The sequence below is a fragment of the Apteryx rowi genome, unplaced genomic scaffold (genome assembly GCF_003343035.1).
Source record: "Apteryx rowi isolate R43461 unplaced genomic scaffold, aptRow1 scaffold_533, whole genome shotgun sequence".
In the NCBI taxonomy this organism is placed as follows: domain Eukaryota; kingdom Metazoa; phylum Chordata; class Aves; order Apterygiformes; family Apterygidae; genus Apteryx; species Apteryx rowi.
In genome coordinates, this window is record NW_020450798.1 from 406,565 (window position 1) to 427,323 (window position 20,759).

Sequence of the window (20,759 nt, forward strand, 5' to 3'; positions counted from 1 at the left end):
AAGTTCCCCAATAATCCTAAATTCAAAGAACTTTCTCTGTATGGCTTATCTTCACAAACACATTATCATATTTAGTCTATCATTATCTTTATCGTATCCTATATTATCATTATCATATGGCCACTGCAGCAAATATTCATTTATTCCATGTGTGAGTAGGGCCAGTAGTGGATTTGATGCTACACACACATCATTTGAGAAGGCATCACACATATCATTTAAGGTACTTATGTAGTGCAACATTCGACTAAAATGCTGTAACCCAGCCTTGCAGAATAGTATTTTCTTTGGCTGCCAATAATGAAAGGATTTCTTTGTGCCTTAAAAAAAAAAAGCTGTCTCATACTTTCCATCATTTAAAGAACTTAGTTCTTTTTACACAGGTATGAATATGACACTTTGGAACAGTACTTAAAGAGGAAATGCATCACAGATTAGTCTAATGATTATGTATGCATTACCTACCATGTTTGCAAATGTTCTCATTTACAGTGTGCTCAGGAAATTGCTAAATTTTCAGTTATGATTCCTGAGTTTTCTCACATATGCTTATATCTGTAGACTTCAGTGCTGAAGACAAAATTTGCCTTTTTTATAATCCCCTATTTTAAAAGTCCTTAGAAGCTGGTTATTAAACTCTGAGATTTCATAATTACATGGAGTATATAGCTGAGCACCAGTTATGTAGAACAGTAACACAGTTTTTTTGTGTGTACATAAAGCAAATTGTAATCATTGAAAAAAATGGAACTAGAAAAATCCTTGGAGTTGTTGATGCTGTCATATTTAAAGGCAATTTGATCTCAGGCAACGCAGATAATTGAGCTTGGTGCAAATACTAACTTAGTTACAAATCTCTAAACATAACAGAAAATGAAGTTAATCATTGGATGAAACTGGGTTAACTTTGGGCTAAGTGCCTAAAAAAGCAATCCTTTATTCTTCTGTGAAAGAAAAAAAGACAGCAACACTTATTTATAATTGGAGAAATGGGAGTGCTGCAGATTGAGCCTGTTAAGGTAGCTTCACTTCAATTGACAGGCTAATTTTCCAAGTGTTTTCCATTTAAGAGCATCTGAAGTTCTTAAGAAGAGCTTCAATCACATTTCTGAATAAAAGATTCCTCTTTCTCTTTTCTGGAATAAGAGGTGCTATTTGGGGTTTAAGGCTTTTTCTGCTCACTAGTCAAGTACCTTTGACCAAGCTGTAGATTAAATAAATACTATCACTGGTGGAAGTGAGGTTGCTGTAAAATGACTAACCTAAGAACTAAACTGGATCAAAATAAGGAAAGTGATAAAGGAAATTAGGCATTGAAATACCTCTAACTTTGCCATAAAGTTAAAGTATACCAATACTTTACTTACATTACTTAATGCTGAAAAATAATTTGGTCTTAAAAAGATAGTACCATCTGATAATTTGTTGCTTCATATCATAAGCAATTTTATGTGAAAATGAATTCTCTAAGCTTTGCATGACTGTCCTTGCTTAGACTGTTTAGCTGCATATTTCGCTGCATGTCCTACAGAAAGGATGGCAATCTGGGTATTTCAGTCAGGTGGAGGAATCTGCAGGAAGTCCGTCTCTCTTAAGCCATGCTCTCCTCCTGTCTTATGCAGTGGGCAGTGCTGGAATACCTGGCTGCACAGTTTCAGCCATGATGTTCTAGGACTTTCCTGTCCTAGAAGGGCAAGTGCAAAACAGCTGGCTATATGAAATGCATGTAGATAAAAATTTTGTTTACCTTGATCTAAAATACCTGGAAAAGTTTGGAAAATGCAGTTTTTCCCTGCTRTAGTTCTATTTGCTAAATACAGCATACCAATCTGAATCAGTAAAATGAAACACCAAAGAAATTGCCAAGTCAGTAAAAGGAAAAATGCAGGAATTTGCTAAGGATTATCATGAAAACTTGCATAGATTTTCAGCATTTGTGTAAAATTAAATATCTGTATGTTTCATGTTTAAAAAACAAAATCCCCAAACCCAGAAAAAGGTTTTCTCATAATGGGGAACCATCCTATGAATAACAGCTTGATATTGTTTCTTGGACATTAATGTTTTCTCTCCTGATCATTTTAATTGCATAGAAGTGAAAAAATATAGGTCTTACAGTTGTACTGTCAGTGCAGCTTGGGACATAAATCCTTTCTAGCAGGACTGCCCATTGCTCTTTTCCTTGTGGTTTTATAGTACTGTCTGGTAAATGAGGTCTGGCAGGTACAATGGAGGAACTGGCATCTCAATTTCTTCAGCTACTCTGAGTGGAAGCTGAAAACTAAACAACTATGAAAGTCAAGGGGGAGAAGAGTTGTGGAACAAAAGTGTTTGAAGACCAAAGTTAAAAATATCAGAAGTATGTAATTTTCTTGTCTTTAAGTGGTCTTTGCACATTCCAGCTCTAACTGCTTTAAACTGAAAATTCTATACTGCATTATGGCCAGTAGGAGATTATTATGTAGCATGAAACCAGACTGATGTGAAAATTCTGGAAGCGAAAGATCCACATAAGATGTGAGACAAGTCACCTGAAGGTTTTGCTCAGTATTTTTTGCTAACAAGACATTTGGTTGGTTCTAGAGATTGTAGCCCCTAGTTTCAAGGTGCTGATACTGATGCAGTTAGCCACAATATACTATTTGCTGAATTAAAAAGGGCTATGTGGGGGGTGTGCTGAAGGGGATGCCTGCATCTTCTTTATTGCCCTCTACTGACTGCAGTAAGGAGGGTATTCCATCTCTTTCCTCCTGCCCTGTGATTCTCTTCTGCAGACATGCAGCATAGCAGATTAAGGTGACATCTATCTTGAAATGTGTGGTGCTTTCCCTCCAGGTCTAGATGACTCCCTTTACTCTCACGCATTCAAATTCGAGGTTAAGAGAACATTAACATCCAAAACGTATAGCTGAAAGAGAGGCCTAGGAGAAAAGTACAATAAACTTGTAAATTAGCCAAAATGGAATTCTCTGCCACCTCTGGGAGAAATCTCAGTGTCATACATTCAGATTCCTGTTTTTTACAGAGTCCAAAAAATATAGCTACCTGTGGTGCCTCACAGTAACTTACAGATACTACTACCCTTGATACTGTTTTACAGCGCTACAGGGCGTTCTCAAAGCAGGTAATAACCACCTTTCTCTGGTGTTCAAAAATGAATTGATAAACATTTCCTCAAGTAGGTAACAGCAATACTGTATACTATTACCCAGCAGATCATGACCCTAGTGCATAGTGAGGCAGAAAAAAAAAAAACCCACCCTCTTTCCATGTAGTCTATTACTTCCATCAGCCTGAACAGGTGAAGTGTCATTAATCTCAGTTCTTTGAATGACAGAACCTAATAAAGCTGCTTTTTCAGAGGTAGCCTGTCTCAATGCCTTTTTTTTTTCCCCTTTTAAATAAACCACAAGTCTACCTAAGATTGACTTGTCATCTTATTCCTAGATTGTGAAGTAGGCATGTACCTGTTTACCAAAGGGACTATCGAAACAGCTGAGCTCTTTATAAATTTGTAGAATTGCAACATATTTTAGAGGGAAGAAATTGGACACTTCACAGTAGCTGTCCTAGATTGTCTTCAGGCAATGCATCTGAAGTAAAGGAAACTGTCTCTTGAATACCTTTCAGGTAGCCAAATTTTACTTTTATGATGATAGTTTCACTGGCTGGCTTAAATAAAAAGCCTAAAAGACAACCAGTAGGGATCTCATATATGAAAAATGAGTCATAAATGAAACAGGTGTGGCTTTAAGGACTTCCTTTTTAATCTAAAGGAATACTGCACTCAGTACTTCAAGAGATAGATACCCAGTCCTGAATAATAGTGTCCTGCCATTTTGATACATAGTGAATCCAACTAAACCTTTCCGAGAAAGGCTTGCATGCGTTATCAGAATTTTGATAGTGTTCTGAGAATGAACGATCTGGCTTTGAATTTGTGGCGCACTACAGTTTCATAATTTGGCTTTGGACCTCAATACTGCCATTTACTATGACTTCATAGAACAAGATTCTATAGATTTGAACACCTCAGTGCATGGATCTTCATGTTATGGGGGGTTTATCAGCCTTTTGTTTATTTATGGTATTTGTTCTTTCACCAAAAATAACTTTGGTGGTATTTAACTGAAATTGGGTATTTCCAGATTTTTAGTAACTAGCACTTTCTTGATTAGTTACAGTCAAGGAAGCCAGTACTTGAACCTGAAATTTACTTGTCTGTGAGGATAGGCAGCTTATTCAAAGTCAAGGTTCATCTTCACGCACTTAAACACTGGATTCTTTCATCTTTTGAAATTGAATGAATCATGCTTTCAGCAACAGAATAATTCAACTGTAATGATCCACTATGACTTGTGAGCAGAGAAGGGGTAATGCTGTGTGCAAAGTCAAGAAAACTAACTTTTTAGTATAGCAAACAATGTGTGACTGCATCAAAAGCAGAAAGGTGGGATGCCTACATTTTAAATTTGGGCATCTTTGTCTTTACCTGATATACTAGTAAGAATCATCTTACTTACTGGATTAAGACTATAATAAAGAAAAATAGTTTAGCAATTTTGAGATAATATCTGCAAGTTTACTGCTGCAAAGGAGTCAAAGACTTTTGCAAGGCAGCTGGTTCAAAAGTAAGTGGCACTTGCTCCAGCTGTTTCACTTCTTATCTTTCTCCTTTTCCTCGCCTGCTCTGAATTTGTGGAGCATAAAGGGAAGGGTATAGGTCACTGTTTTGCTAGAAAGTATTGCTAGTCTGGGCTGCGCAGTTGGTGGTTCCTTATGACTAAGACTATGTAAAGGTTAAGGAACGTCATTTCAGTTTCTAAGAAGCTCCTAGTGTTCACCTGCTCTGCAAGAACCCATAGTTTGTTACTGAAGGAAATTACATCACTGGAAATGGCAGTCTTCAAAACTAAACAGCGCTGCTTGGAAAGCTAATATTGGACTGCATTATTAAAAGCTTAATTGGATCTCTGTAGGCTTGGAAGTCCCTTTACCTCTTTTATCTGTCCTAAACTGACTAAAGATAGTGGGCTTGCATACATTTATATTAGCTAAGGCTCTGCTTAAGACATTCTTTTCCTACTGTGATCTAGCATTTAATTTTTCTTTCTTACCTGTAGCATCCTCAACGAAGATTTTGAGGAACCAGTTCTTTGCAAGGGTGACTTTGAATTTGCACGAACTATATCTAAGCGAGATTGATAGTCAGGTGGATAGAGTGAGCTCCGAAAAACCTGTTCAGATGATGAAAACTGTGATTTTGGTGCAATGATACAGCTTGCAAGCTAACAGTCTACAAGACTAAAGGTCTCTAACAGAAATGCAGCATTGGACAATTATAATAAAACCCTGCTGTAGAAATATGTATCAACTGTAGTTTGGATGGATCACTTAGGATCACTTTTAGCAGAAATAACATCCCTGCTCACCCTGAGACACAGGCCACACTTACCAACACCTTTACATGGTGCGGTTACACATTCTTCAGAGATCTGACGGGATGCAAAATTCTAGGAGTGATTTACAGGTGGGAATCTGCAATGGTTCCCTGGGGTCTTGGCACACATTGTGTGTGGTATGAGGCAGGCCTAGCCTAGATGTGCAGCTGAGTTTCAGGCCGAGCTAGAGATATCAACCCCAGCTAGAGACAATAATCCCCTGGCAGGCTCTCCATTTTTGGGGGAGGTGAACTGCTCTACCCTTTCACCTGCAAATCCTTGCTGCCATTCATAGTTACATCACAAGAATTTCACCTGAAATGCTCAAGAGACATGTGCAGCTCAAGAATAATTTGGGAAAAGCCTTAGACTACAGGGGAAAATATAGTCTTCATTACTAGTGAAATACTTCACTAGTATTTACTAGTTCTTTCCTTTATTCAAGCAGTGAATTATAGGCCTAGCAGCCTGATACTGAAAACAGTAAAACTATTGATGCAAGAATTTTCTAATAAACTGAAGGAAGATGGTAGAATTATGGGCAGTCAATATTTTTATGGGAAGTAAATGCTGTCAAATTAACAGGGGTTAAGTGAGATTAGAAATTTGGTTGCAAAAGATAAAATACTGACTTAGAGGTTTTTTTTTTTGATTCATAATTAAAATATCATGTATCACTGAAACTAGAGTAATGTAATATTGACATGGCACAGTTTAAATGAAGTTAAAAAAAAAAACCCAAAACACTATTGGGTCTCAAATGTGAGCATCACTGAAGAATCACAATTTTACATATGTTTCAATGACTGAATACTGCCATCTTTAGTCCTATACAATATCATGGAAAAAATAAAATTAATACTGGTAAGATTTACAAAAAACAAAAATATTGGAATGATCCAGTTTCCTTGACAAACTGAATACATGCACACAGCATCCATTTAAATAGTAGTAAGTTTTAAGGTCCAATATCCGGAAGAATTGTAACTCAAGAGTAAAGATGACTTGAAGGCAAGCTGTAACCATCACATGTCAAAAAAATTGGTAACAAACATCTCTTCACTCTAGCAACAGCATAATAAACAATATCCAAAGGATGAGAAAAGCAAAATTCAGAACAGAAAGAAAATACAGATTTTTAATGGAGTAATTAGTCTTCAGAACATCTTATCAGAGTAATGATAAGATTCTCTCTTACTGTGCATCTTTACAGCAAGATTCACTGCAGAGGTAATCCTAGAAGGTGTCCTTTAATAACTGTAATTGAATTCGGCTTGGAGTGATAATTAATTTAGGAAAAGTCTCTCATTTGTATTTTGTACAAAAGATTAGATAGTCACTGCTGTTCTCACCTACTTTTAAAATCTCTGAGTTTATAAACCTGTATGGTCTGTAAACTCCTTGTTGGAATGGTGCAAAAAGGGCTTAATGTAAAATGATAGTTTGTTCTGCTCACCTCATTTTTTGCCTGGAACATGTGTAGCTCAAGTGTGTGGGAAAAATGACTTTATATAGTAAGTAAATTGAAAAGTAAATTTTAATTACTCTCACCTCTAAATCTTCATTTTCGTCAATATTCTGGATATTTTGGTAGGCAGCAGTATAAATCTCTAAAGCTTTCCCATGGAATAACATTTCAATGGTTATAAATTCAGAAAATATGTTCTAAAAGCAAATGAAAACAAAGGTTTTCTTAATGCAGTAAAGTACATTTCTACTTCAAATACAAGAACTTACTGAATTGTGTGTGTTTGATATTTTTATGATACAAATGACCGCATAAAACCTAGTATTTTTTGTAGTAAGAAGTTTAGAATTTTAGAATTTAAATTTTAGAAATTAAATAAAATGCTGGTTGGGCTGTCACTTATCCAGTTGTCAATTCATACTAAATTTTAAGTAAACACTTGAAAAGCAAAGAGGACACTCATAGGAGTAAATAAAGGAGGTCACAAAATCTATTTGCAAAAACTATTCACTGCCTTTTGCTTTACTGATAGCAACCTTTAACTGGTTTGGAACAAATTATCTGTAAGCTTTAAACATATATATAATTTAGAAATAATTATATAAAATATAATAATAATTTTCATATATATTAAAAAAATCCTTCCCTTTACAATGGTATTGCCTAAACTCACACAATCTTACTCTTGTTCCATCAAATACTGGTGGGTTTGTTTGTTTTTTAACTCATTTTAATTCTTTCATATTTATTTTCCTTTTTTTTTAAAATAAAAAGTATTTCACTTCAGCAATTTTATAGTTAAATATAATATCACATAATTCAAATCTTTCTCAATTACTATAGTCTTGGGATGTAAGCAGTCACTAAACATTTGATACTTTCTGCATCAGTAAGACTTAACTCCAGTAACCTAACCAAATTCCATCATAGATAGTTATATTGTTTACTTATTATTACTGTTCATTTTACTGATTTAATGCACACATCATTCCACTAACAAACGCAGCTACTAGCAAAGTAGTACACAGCAATTGTTGGACACTGCAGGTGCTAAACAATCTAATCCAGGAAAATCTTGAAGCTGATGAAATTGGAAGAATAATTAATTCATTTTGTAATTGCATGCAATTTCATGATTTTTTGATCGTGAAATACTTGTGAATATCACGATTTATATTTACATAGACTTAACTAAATGCTAAGTTATGCTAATCTTGCCAAAGAGTAACTATAGTAATTTTAAGATGCAAGATGAAATGTGATGTCATATACTGAAATATGAGCACACATACTTTTATGTCCTTTATTTTCTGTTTCTCAAAATTATCAATGGTTTCCTCTAATTGCCGAGTTGTTCGAGTTGCATCCAGTGAAGCTCTCTGCAATTCACTTTCAGCCTAATAAAATAATACAAAGGTGAAATCAGTCCTGTATTTGATACATATGAAGTTATTTGCTACAATTACTATGAAAACCTTTAAATATGGATTTTCAAAATATTACGCATCTGGGTTACTGTATCTGTAGATTTGGTTATAGCTTAATAAACAAATAAAAATGCCTTCTATACTGTCATGTCTTCAACATGAAGCAGGAAAAGTGACTAGCTCCAGCCAATGGGGAAGGTCCCGCTGCCCCAATCCATTTTCTGTAATGCTCATCGGCTAATTCCCCTAAGCTATCCCTGACACTTATCTGATTACACAGTGACTGGCTTCAGGGAATTAGCCATGCAGATGGGTTCCCTTCAAAAGTTAATAGTTAACCCTTCAAAAAAGTTAATAGTTTTTTAGAGCTGTTATAAAGGAGAGGGCAGGAATGCACAGGCCAGAGTGGCGGATGAGAGACCAAGACCACCCTCTCTTTCTGAGGATAGATTAACTCATTGTAGAACAAATCTTTTCTAGTGCTGAACTTGGTCTTACTAAGTTTTTGTAGACTATTTAAACAGTCAGTGGAGCAGCAGTTGGAACTAATGCACTTTGCTGGTAAGTATCAATAGATTAGAGAGTCAAAATCATTTTCAGATCCAAAAATGTTTTGGCTATTTTATAAAAACATTTTAAAACATTTATTTTATAAAAAATGGAATATCTTCAACAGGACACTGGGAAAAAGACACACCAACCAATCCCTAATACATAAATGCTGACACACTTTTTCTTATTTTGTTACTATAAAAAGCATTTTAGACATGTATTTTGATACAGCTATTGACTATAAAAAATGCACAGTACCATTTAAATAAAGATCTTGAAGCCATTTTCATTAAGAACTGTGTACTCTTACAAAGTGTAAGAGTTTGCCCTTGAAGACTGCAACATTTGGGTCTTAAGTATTTTCCATAAAATACCAGTGAAACATCATGGATTAGCCAAGACAGTCTTTACTTACAGTCTCTGTTAGCCAGTATCTTCAGGAATCAGTTCTGTCCTGGAATTTGAAAATGGTGTAATGCATCAAGCAATTGTATCCTATGACCAAGATGCTGGATTCTTCCTGCTTCTCCAACACTGCAGCTTAGAGAGGAACTTCTTTACAAGAGCTATGGCAGGGAAGCAGACACCATGGGCCCAGTTCCCATGACCTACTTTTCAGTGTCGTCTCTTGGAACCTAATGCATAACGTGTACGCTGTTGCTTCTTTTCCTTTGATTAAAATCTGTTAACCTTCTATTACAGGATTATCAACTTGAAACCTAACCTCCTTACAAAAAAAGTTTAAAGTTTGCATAGACAATTCTGCCATTACCGGCTAAACAAAACTGGTAGTGATCTTAAGTAYTGAATTTGATTGTGTTCATTTCCCTTTGATTTTTCCCCAAAGACAGGAGGGAAACAGACTAACACAAGACGTTTTGTATATTCTCAATTATAACAATCATTTGCTGTTTTTAAATGAAAGCAGCTGTTATGCATAAGCAGTCATTACACATGCAAATACTGTATGTTATTTCTGTGATAATGAAATGTATCTTCTTGATCCATCTTAAATAGACTGGGCAGATTTTGCATGCTGATGCTTTGGGAAAAGAATTTTGTTTGCTGTAGAGTGAAATGTTTAAACTTGCAGAACTTGCACAGTCTGCAGAAAAGCAGTTTGAAATTAAAGATTTTATTCTGATGTTTTCTCCTCTGGAATACCCACCTGTGACTGGAAATATACGTAAAGGAAAAATGGCAAAATAACAATCAACCTTCATTATCAAAATAGCTATTTCCACATCCATTTTTAATATATTGTGAAGCATTTACTTCAGATACTTGAAAATTTCTGTATATTTAGAGGCTACTATTATTAAGGTGTCCGAAACTTCCTGTTATAGGATGTTATTTACAATTTATTATAACTTTGTCAGAATTTGAGCATTCAGGCTAAAATATTTCATGACATGTGTCTGAGAGTTGTCTGAGAGTTTGCTTATTTTTTTAATTCAGACAACCTAGGTAGGCCATTTCAAACATGAACTTTGATTAAAAAAATGCATTTTCATAAAAAAAAAAATCTGACAAGGTTTTCTTTGCAAAGCTTTACCACCCCTGCTTCTTGTCATATGGACTTGAAATCTGGGAATGAGTACAGATCTTTTGCTAAATACGGCCAGAGTTGTTAATTGCTGATATATCACAATTGCACATGAACAACCGAACCAAGGCCGGAGCCCAACAGCTATGCTATCATCAATGAACGTGGTCAAGCCTCTCTCAGACCTAAAAAGCTTACCCACGTACATCCTCCAAAAGCAAAAGATCAAATTCCAGCCCAGCTCAGATAAATTAAATGTGCCATCTCTGGAAATGGGGTCAGGTATAGGAACTAAGCTTGCATCTATTATCTTGCACCTAACTTCTGTTCTGAATGTTACTTTAGCTGGGACCCAGGCAGCGTGGAAGAGAAGCTGACTGAAGTGCCATAAAGTAAAGGCTAGACAGTGGACACTGTGCAGGGCATCAGTAAAGAAGATGGGGACAAGAGGCTATACCTCAAAAGAAATGTGACCTCTTTTCAGCCTACAAATGCTCAGATGCATTGTTCCCACCTCCCAGCAGCATTTCTTTACCACAAGGTCTGCCATATAAGCTACTCTACTGAGGCATTCCTTTCTATACCAATGCAAAGGGTGTTTATAGTGCTTAATCTCTTCCTGGCCCAGGGAAGCCTAACGAAGTTACACAATGGGTTCCTGCTTCCATACTATTTTTGCACTTTGTTTTGATCACTTTAAAATACAAGCRTATAGCATTTGGTGCCTTTGGGCATATGCAAAAGTAGACTCTACTGAGATGTACTAACTTTTCAGGCAAAGTCTTCAGACAGAACACACAGGTGTTGTAAGAAACTACACTACGGAAGGATATTTGGGAGTAGCTTAGCAAAGAGACAAGAAAAAACAAGCTAGGTGTCAGCAATATTTCTGTGAAATCAACTGGGAATTACTGGAGGATGGGAGGGGAAGGGAGCGGAGGGAAGGGCACAGTCTCCCTTTAGGGAGAATAGCTCAGTGTTATTATTTACTCCTTTAATTCTAATGAAGGAGAACTCTGCATCACAGCTCAAGTTCCAACCCTAAGGCTGATATCCGTGTGTCTTCATTGCACGAGGAACACTAATTAGTCATTCCTTGATTTAACTGATTTGATTAGTATTACATAGGAATTCTTTGGCAGAGACAAAAATAGAATGTAATTCTCTGGGTGACATTTCATCGTCATAGCCATTCTGTCTCTTTGTGAAGTCCCATGCCCCAATCGCTATATTGCTTCTCATTTCTGAAATAAAGTTGATGAGATACTGCAAACTGAGTTGCTTCACTACACAGTCCTGAGTCCAACTCTAGAATGCAAGAAAAAACAAACAGTACACGATCATTAACTTAACTGCCATATCATAATATATGGGTGCAAAGGGACTAAACTAAGACTGCCTTGATGACCTTTAATCTGACATTTCCTAGATTCTGATTGTTTCAGAATTTGAAACTTTTATGTGATTTTAATGGAAATTCTGTGGTGGTTAATTTTTCCCTGTGATACAGAATAGCATACTACAGAAGGCCACTGGTCTGTTGGGAGGAAGAGTAGTCTGGTGGAGTATTCTGCTAACAGACTTCCAACTTTTCCTGTCACACTTCATCTCATAGTTGGAGGAAATTCATACCACATCTAGGTAGAAGGAAGAATGATAACTACCAAAATGACAGAGGGAAAAACAACAAAACAAAAATTCTGCAGAAATAAAAAAGGAGGTGTCTGATTAGACTTGTTTTCAAAACCCTCTGATATTCTTGATGTGAGGTATACCTACCTCTCTTTCATATACATATCAGATACTTCATAGTTTCTTTTCAGTCAAAACAGGAGTAGGTAATAAAGCAGCTATTATAAGCTATAACTCATAATTACAAACCCTGAGAGAGTGTAATATACTTAGATGCAAAATCAACATAGAAAAGAGCCCTGAGAAGAATATTCCTTTCATATTACTTCCTAAACACCATGCTTTTAATTCCTGGGAATTTAAAAAATTTTTTTTATAGTCACTAGAAATAGAGGATACGATAATGTGTCGATCTGATGGATTCCGCTGACGTGTCTTTTCCAGTTGAGATAATTGCTTGGCTTCTCGATTCTTTGCCGTTAAGGTTGCTTTAAGATCATCCTGGAAATAAAATATTTTGGACATATCTGAAATCGATCTAGGATAATATGAAATGTGCTTTTCTTCATATATGGATTACCTAGAAAACAAACAAAACTTCTACTTTAAACAAAACCAGATTTTACTGAACTTATCCTGTTAAATGATCTCCTGAAAGAGAAGTCAATGGGGACTGATAGAGTTTAGAGCTTTGCACAGCTCTCTGTATCACACACTGTATTTTAAAATGTGGAAAAAAAAAAGAAAAGAAAAAGAAATTAACAGCTTTTCAAGAAAAGCACAGTAGATGGTCAAAAGCTGAGATTCCAAAACTGGTAACTGGACAGCCCCATTCTGGCTTAGCAATGGAATAAAGGTGGCATTTAGAACTAGACAGCAACATGTAACAAATCAGTTAAAAAAAAAAAATCCAGCAGTCGGTACAAAATAGAAGTTATAAAGAACAGAAAACTGGTACACAAATCTTAAGACATTAGAGAAAATCCAGAAGTGAAAGGGTTATAGATAATAAAGAGCTTAAATAGATTTGGAAAAAGGCACATCCTAATAATGATGTAGTTGGAGAAGATGAATCTGTTTACATACAACTCACAAATTCTTGTTCATACTATAAAACTGCATTTTGTAAATACTTTGGAGTACCCAAGATCTTAAATTTGCTGTCAGATATCGCTCCATTGCTCCTGGTATGTGAGATGTCATTAATTTTGATGGCTCCTATTTAAAGGGGCAGTACTTTAAGGCAAGTATAAATAAAACCCAAAGGAATAAGTCTAACCAAACTTAACTGAGGCAGGAATTGAGCATACATTTCAAACCATCATTTCCTCTAAAAAAATAACAGTTCCCGTTTATCTAACACTCTAGAAAGACAAGTGGATTAAAGATATTAAAAACTATCATCTCAACAATTGCCAATGCTCCTTCCCTGGACCTCAGAATTTTAACATAGTTTTAGGTCTCCTTCACTTGGTCCAGAAAGACATGAAATCAAGAGTGTCTCTTCCAAAGGTCTAGGATCCCATGACCACATCACAAGCCAATGACACAAACACAAGCCTGCCAAGTTTCAAAGTGCTGGGTGTTTCTTCAATAATGAGTTTGTAAATGAGGTCAGCATCAAAATAGGAAGTTTTTGTTTCTATCCTTATTGTTTATATGCCCTTGTGTATGTGGCTGTCATTGCACTTTGTCTTTAGAGACACAGAACTGGTTTCTAATAATGAAAGCAACTATATTTTTAGGCTATCAGAACTAATATTGCATTGCATCTTTTCTTCCAAAAGAAAAGTTACACTATCTTTACTGCCATCTAAAAGACTGCTGGAAGAAGGTTTTCTCCTCTATGAAAGCTGTGCAGGTACAAGAAGAGGAATAATAAAAAAACCCAAGCTTTTTTAATGCTTTATATTTTGAATTTTTAATTAAAGGTACAGAAAGGGAAAAGGCAAAAATAGATTTTTTCCCCCCCATAGAACAACACAGTTTTGTACATAATGGTCACAGCTGAATGTTCAGTGTTATAAAATGATGGGGCCTCATTAACAGCACTAACTTTCTAGGCTCATTTGAAACAGCTGATCAGAATTAACACTGTGGCTCAAAGGGTTCTGATCTCCAACCAGAGAATACTTAAGAATGCTGAAGACACCATTAAAAAGTTACCATAATAAAATACAGTATTTTTTCCAGCACATGGTGGCTTTGGAAATCTCTACTTCTGTTCTCTGTAGCAACAACAGCCATCAAACAGTTTTCTGCGTCAGCTAAAGCCTGACAAAAAGTTTTGGTGCTGCTGTGGTTATAGTGATAGAGCTATATACAAGTTTTGGATATACAAAGACAGGGTACAGAGAAGACATATGTATTCTATCCAGAATGTTGAAAAAATGAAAACTGTGTAGAAAGAGCCATAAAAAAAATTTAATAGCTGGGGAAAACACCATCACCACGAAAGAATTAAGTCTACACTGAAAAGAATGAGAAGTATTTTGACTAACATCTAAATACCTTTGCCAAGAGAAGGTATGAGATCATACATCTCTCTAATCTCACAGTGGAAGTACATAACAAGAACCAGAGATTAGGCACTGAAGCTAGACAGATTCAGATTATAAATCTTTCATTTAAAACCAACAACACAAGCAACACCACTGAGATCACCTAACCACTAGAACAAACCACCACAAACAATTCTATGTTCTCTTCCAGTGTCTTCAACCAAGAYTGGATGCATTTTTGGAAAATATGATTTAAATCCAAGGAGTAATTGGATGGAATGCAACAGCCTGTGAGATATACAGGACATGTATGGAGAATACTAAATTGCTTGTAGTCCCTCTTACTTTAAGCTACAAATTTCTTAGAGTCACATATAAGAACTTTGTTCAACCATCTAATTCCAAAGTGTTCAGAAGTACAGCTAGTGTCTGTCCACCAGACAAGGAGCTGGTAAATCCTCATCACTGTACTGTTATCTGCTTTAAAGACTGAAACATTAACCCAAACCAATCCTTTCCTCTACATGTGAATCACCTTAGTTTTATGATGTCCTGTTCTATATGAAGAAAAGAAAGCAGAAACAGAGTTGCCAAAAGCAGAAAATGGAAGCTGATGTACAGAAAAATGAAACAGGAAGAAATCCTAAAATGCTATACTGAAGCTGCATTACAGGACAAGAATACCATACTAGCTTCCACTGAGGCTGTGAATTCCTGCCCCAAGGAGCTATCCAGCATGGTAAACCATCTAATCAGTCCTGCTCTGATCAAACCAGGACATGCGACTCGAAAACATTTTTATTGCATTAGCAGATAAAAGGCAAACAATCATTCTTATTGACCTGGGCCTCTTTAAAACATTTAGTATCACAGGACATTGATCTTTTACTTGAAGGAAATAGCAAGTTCTTTTTAAATACAGCACTACAATAGTGCACCTGTTCCAGGACGTACAGAAACTAAGTAGTAAGTACATCTCCTTTATAAAAAGGGCCATAGGGACAGATTCTGTCCGATTTTACTTAATACAGTTGATGTTGTTACTAGTTAAAGTGGTCCTACAGCTAGAGCCCTGTGCTAGGAAGTTGTGTCTCCTTGTGAAAAGCTATTTTCACTGAACATGGCCCAGTGTTTGGAGATGATAAATGAAGGTACGTTGCTGAAATAGTTAATCCTGTCTACAGCTTATGAACACTCCAGAACCCCTCACTATAGCTAGGAAAAATAACATGTAATGGTTTCTAGAATTCTAAATGGCATAGACAACAGGAGATGTCATTCATKCTTGCAAACGATGACCTGGCCTCAGTTACTTCTGTCCTCAGCACTTACTGGCTCTCAGTGGCAATACAGCACATCTCAAGACAGTACCTTCAGAGTTTTGGAAGCCCCAAGCACAACTGCAGTACTGTGTGCATCTGCTCCGCCACACTACTGCCACAAACACATTACACTTGTCTTCCACCCTCAATATTTACATCCTATAGAATACCCAGTCAAGTTCAAGGTCTCACCAACTGGGTTTCAGAGTCACTATTAAAATCCTATATTCTAAGATAGAGACTGTAGTCTACAACTTTGCTTTCAGGACACAACAAGGCATTCAATAGTAAGAATGAAGCTCATTTGTGCAGGACACAACTTTCTTATGATACAGTCCAAGATAACAGAAGAATGATCCCTTATACAAGCTAAGGACTACCAGTCAAGTACAAGATGTATTTCCTTCCTCATGTTTTCTCTTACAACCAAGTGGGATAGCTGTACATTAATTTCCAAGCATTTTACTTGCTTCCTTACCATGCTGAAATGATGCATGAATAAAAATATATGAAAAATACTAGTTTTTGAGGTGCAATGCCAAGAAGTGCTCAGATATAACCACGATGAATGCAGTGTCAGATTTTGTATGTAAAATACTATCAAATACCAATCATTTTACCGATCATTATATAGGTTATGATACAGATATGTCAATTACAGATTGAGTTTACCAGATGAAAGTAATCTCTACATAATATATGCAATATTTAAGTATTACAAAGAGCTTATCTTCATCCTATAAACTAAGATCTGTTTAATAAAATTTACTTGCTCAAGGAAAATTAGCTATTCCTCCTGAAGGAAAAAAATTTACAGGTATTTTTGTGGGAGCATTTCAAACCCCTATACATACTGTTTCCAGAATATAGTGGAAGAAGAGTAGTTGTGTATCTTCAGGCCATCCTTATGACTTTTCAGTTCATTCAGACCACTATCCATTTACCAGTTTCAAAACAGGTTTTCTACATTATGAACTACAATGTAGAAACTGAGCTTCACTTTGCAATTCTACATTTGAAATGCTATCATTAAAGGCAGTGTATAGATGACTGAAAAACAAAACCATTACATGTACATTCACCTTTTGGAACTCTAAATAATAATAATAAAAAAAAMCCAAAACAGACAAACACTGACACTATTCATAAAGAAAACATCCTTCACCTGAATTTGTACTATCCAGAAAGTACATTTACACTGTCCACAAGTCACTTTTTTAAAGCATTTGGTTGTGCTCTAGAGTCTGAATATCCTTATCTTCACATCAAAACTACTTCCTCCAACACATATATAGCTCCAGTTCAGATGTATTTTTATATAAATTTTTTAGTTACATTTATTATGGCAATAAGAAAAACCACAACCAATTTGCCCACAAAATAGAAATTTTTAACTGAGTGGTCAGAACACCACAATATACTTTGTGAGAAAATACACATTTAACTTACTCTTTTAAGTTTTACTATTGTCCCGTAACTTTTCAGAGGTTCGACAACTTTGGCTTCAAGCCTTTCAACCTACAAAAGAAATCACAAGGTCACTAAAGTCATCTGCACCTCTGGTACATATAAACAGAAAACAGTGGGAATGGAGGTTTAAGAAGTACTGCCAAAAAACAGAATCAGTAAGTCTTTTGTATTTTGAGGACCTAGAACTGATTTCCGGAAGAATTCCCTCTTATTTCAGTGGCAATACACAAAGATAAATAAAACGTGGGAATTCTAACAACTGAGTACTAAATAAAATCAACAGTGCATCTCAAGTGTCTACAGTTTTCTATCCTAAAAAGTTAAAAATAAATGTTTTTGCTTTAAACTTTTTGATACATTATAGTCAGAAACATCTTTGCTGTCAAATATGCTGTAAGAAATGTAACCCTTTTGTTCTTAAGGCTAACGGAAACAGCACTGTAGGTACTGAAAATATTACAAATACCTACAACAAGTTGCGCAAAACACATGAATGCTCTCATGAATGAGTACCTCTGAATTTTTGTTTCAGTTTTCTTGAAATTACAGATTCATAGTTTAAAGGTGAAAAATGACCAAGATATCATGCAGTATGATTTCACGTGTATCTTATGGCATAATATAAATTTACTCTATTAATATACAGATAAATTGCTATTATATCAATAGAAACAATGATCTGTGTGTGGCTCAGTGGGATCATAAGTTACAATTTGAATGGACCCACATACAGATCTATAGCTGGCATAAACACCTGTGTTTGTGCTCTCACTAATCTAGCAGAAATGAGACTATACTTTCACACCCAGTCCAAATCAAGTATGTACTTTGAAGTGACGTAGATTAATAAATGTTGAAATGCAGCCTTACAGAAGCCTACAGTGGTCCCTGACAGCACCACAGACTGGCTATCAAAGAACCCAGTGAGGGATTCCAGTCAGTATTCTCTTCCATGCTGTTTCTGGTAACAGATTCAACAAAATGACTGATTTTACCTCAGTTACTGCTAGACAACTCAAATCACAAAATGAGAAAAGTTTTATTAATCATAAATCATAATCCAAAAATCTAAGAGTTCTCTTTTTTTTGCTCTGCAAAAGGCTTGCTGTCTCAAATTCTGTCAGCATTCACATGGATAGCTTCACTGAATTCAATAGTACTAATGACAGGCAGTTTTCACTAAAGATTTTAGCAGAGTAAACTATGAATGCTTTGGGAGCCTATCATGGTGTGCCACTAATACATTTAAAAGTGCTTTCTCACTGGTCCTCTTAAGATTGAAGAGTATATTTTTATATACTCTTATATAAAGAGTATATAAAACTTTAATCACCCTTTTAATCACAGATGAGTAACTGAAAAGTTCAGCTGGCAAACACAACATGTACAGCTTTAATCTTGTACCTCTGCCTGGCGATAATCCTGAAGTCTGGAAAATTCATCTGCAAAGTTTTTCAGTCCAACTTTTAAGTTTGGTGTCTCTGTAGCAGCATATGCATATATTTCATTTACTAGAAGATCTGCTTTGTCTCGTAGTCTGGCAGTTTTACGTACATATCCAGCAAATATTTGGCACAATTCACCAAAATGTTTTTCCACATTTGAAACAGCATCTCGTATTTGTCTAGTCTGATTGTCTCTAGATACCAAAGAAAAATAAATRAAAATTAAGATGGGGAACATGTACAGAACTCTATGATCATACCACGGAAAATTTGTAAGTGATTTGGGACATTTCATTTCAGTGTAAATCAGAAATCTACTCTTAAAAAGATACAAAGTCTGACGTAATTTGTGCTTAGTAATGAACTTAAAAAAAAGTAGCATTTATATTTAGCTAAAAAAAAAAGATTCAATAGTGGAAAACCCAAATCACAAAAATTACCTCAGAAATTTTCCTATTGGGGTTAAGCAATAGCTCATTATTACTGTTAGCATTAATTACTAACAGAGTGGTAACACCTACAGGTCTCAAACAAGATTGCCAACTGGGGAAAGGAAGCTATACGACCCAATCTAAACAGACAAGTCAGTGGTTGAAAAAAATTAAAATTAGGCAGTAGAGGGCAAATCTGTAAAGGTATTAAAGTTTCTTCAAGTTAGGAACAGGTACCTAATTGCACTGATTTAGCACTACTGAGGGTGAAGATGCCTGGGAAATAGAGATAAGAAAAGTGAACAGACACAAACATACAGGGGTTACAACTCTAAAAACAAGAAAAAGTAGAAAGAAGGATGCCTATCACACCCACCATTCTTAATTTGAGTGTCTTGCTTAAGGTTATGCTTCAGCGATGAAGCRTAGAACAGATCACAGTGTCAGTGAATTCAATCAACTATTCCAGCTGAAGCACTACAGAACCAATTAGCAAACAGTAAATGCCGTATACTGGGTCCTAAGAAGTCCTCATGGTCTGAATGAAGTGATTCAAGCAAAGTGCTTGAATTTTTAGCAAAAAAATTTACTCCTAATTCTCTCATGGCAAGGTACAGAAATGAAAATTTCCTCCATCTTTATGAAGTTGCCCTTAATATTCTGAAATTATCCCAGATCTAAGTACTGACAAATATTTAAATATTGACTTAATATCATAACACATGAAAATCAGAAGTACTGGAAGAACTTTAGTACTTTAAAACTGAGTAATGATGCAGTCAATTCAGATGAATAAAGATGAACATTCTGTTAAAATATTTCAGGAAAAAGTTCTACTATGGACAAAGCAGTTATGCTGCCTCATGAAAGCAGTGCAAGGAGACGACTCATAACAGTTTTTATTATTTTAAAGAAAAAAAAATCTCTGAGTTAAGTTATTCAGCTCTCCAGGACATGCTTGACTCTCAAACCATTTGAGCAGGACAGATACCACAACAGAAATAGGAAAGAAAGCCTCAAAGTATTAAAGTAATTTTTTGACATTAACAACATCTTATAAAGTCTCCAGTAAAAGGTCTGTCTCCTTTCCTATGTTAGTGGCTGGCGCAGGTCCTCACGTTAAAAAAATACCCCTTCCACTCCCAGGAGGGAGTCCGAACTAGGTTTGCACACGCACTTTGCAATTTTAACACCCCCCCCCCCCAGTCCTCTCATGGAAGTAACTTTCAGTAATGGAACATGAAACGCTACATTGCCCAAATGAGGGTGTGAAATTTTTTTTTTCCTCCTTCCTAATTATTTGTCCTTAAAGACCGCTTAAAGACGATCGAAAAAATTACCAGCGGAAAGCCTGAGCATCTCCGCAAGTCCCCACTTAGCTCTCCGAGCCTGGAAAAGTTTTGCTACCGTTACACCAGCGACCCCCACGCTACGCAGCGCGCTAAAACCGGGCGGCGGGAGCGGCCTCCCCCAGCGGCCGGAGGTCGGCGGCCCGCCGGGCTCCGCGACCCGGGCGGCGCGGCG

At 36.0% G+C, this 20,759-nt stretch overlaps 1 protein-coding gene across 2 annotated transcripts in view; it reads right to left on the reverse strand.

Annotated features, from left to right (window-relative positions):
* Window positions 1-20,759, reverse strand: part of FAM92A (family with sequence similarity 92 member A) — a 28,340-nt gene that overhangs the window by 7,314 nt on the left and 267 nt on the right. For both annotated transcript variants that reach the window (XM_026081000.1, XM_026080999.1), the window contains exons 2-8: window positions 18,764-18,998; window positions 17,339-17,407; window positions 12,466-12,567; window positions 10,057-10,062; window positions 8,202-8,306; window positions 6,993-7,106; window positions 5,118-5,237 (exon numbers count right to left, since the gene is read on the reverse strand). In XM_026081000.1, the coding sequence (XP_025936785.1) occupies window positions 5,118-5,237; window positions 6,993-7,106; window positions 8,202-8,306; window positions 10,057-10,062; window positions 12,466-12,567; window positions 17,339-17,407; window positions 18,764-18,998 (751 nt within the window). The remainder of the gene's footprint in view (window positions 1-5,117; window positions 5,238-6,992; window positions 7,107-8,201; window positions 8,307-10,056; window positions 10,063-12,465; window positions 12,568-17,338; window positions 17,408-18,763; window positions 18,999-20,759) is intronic.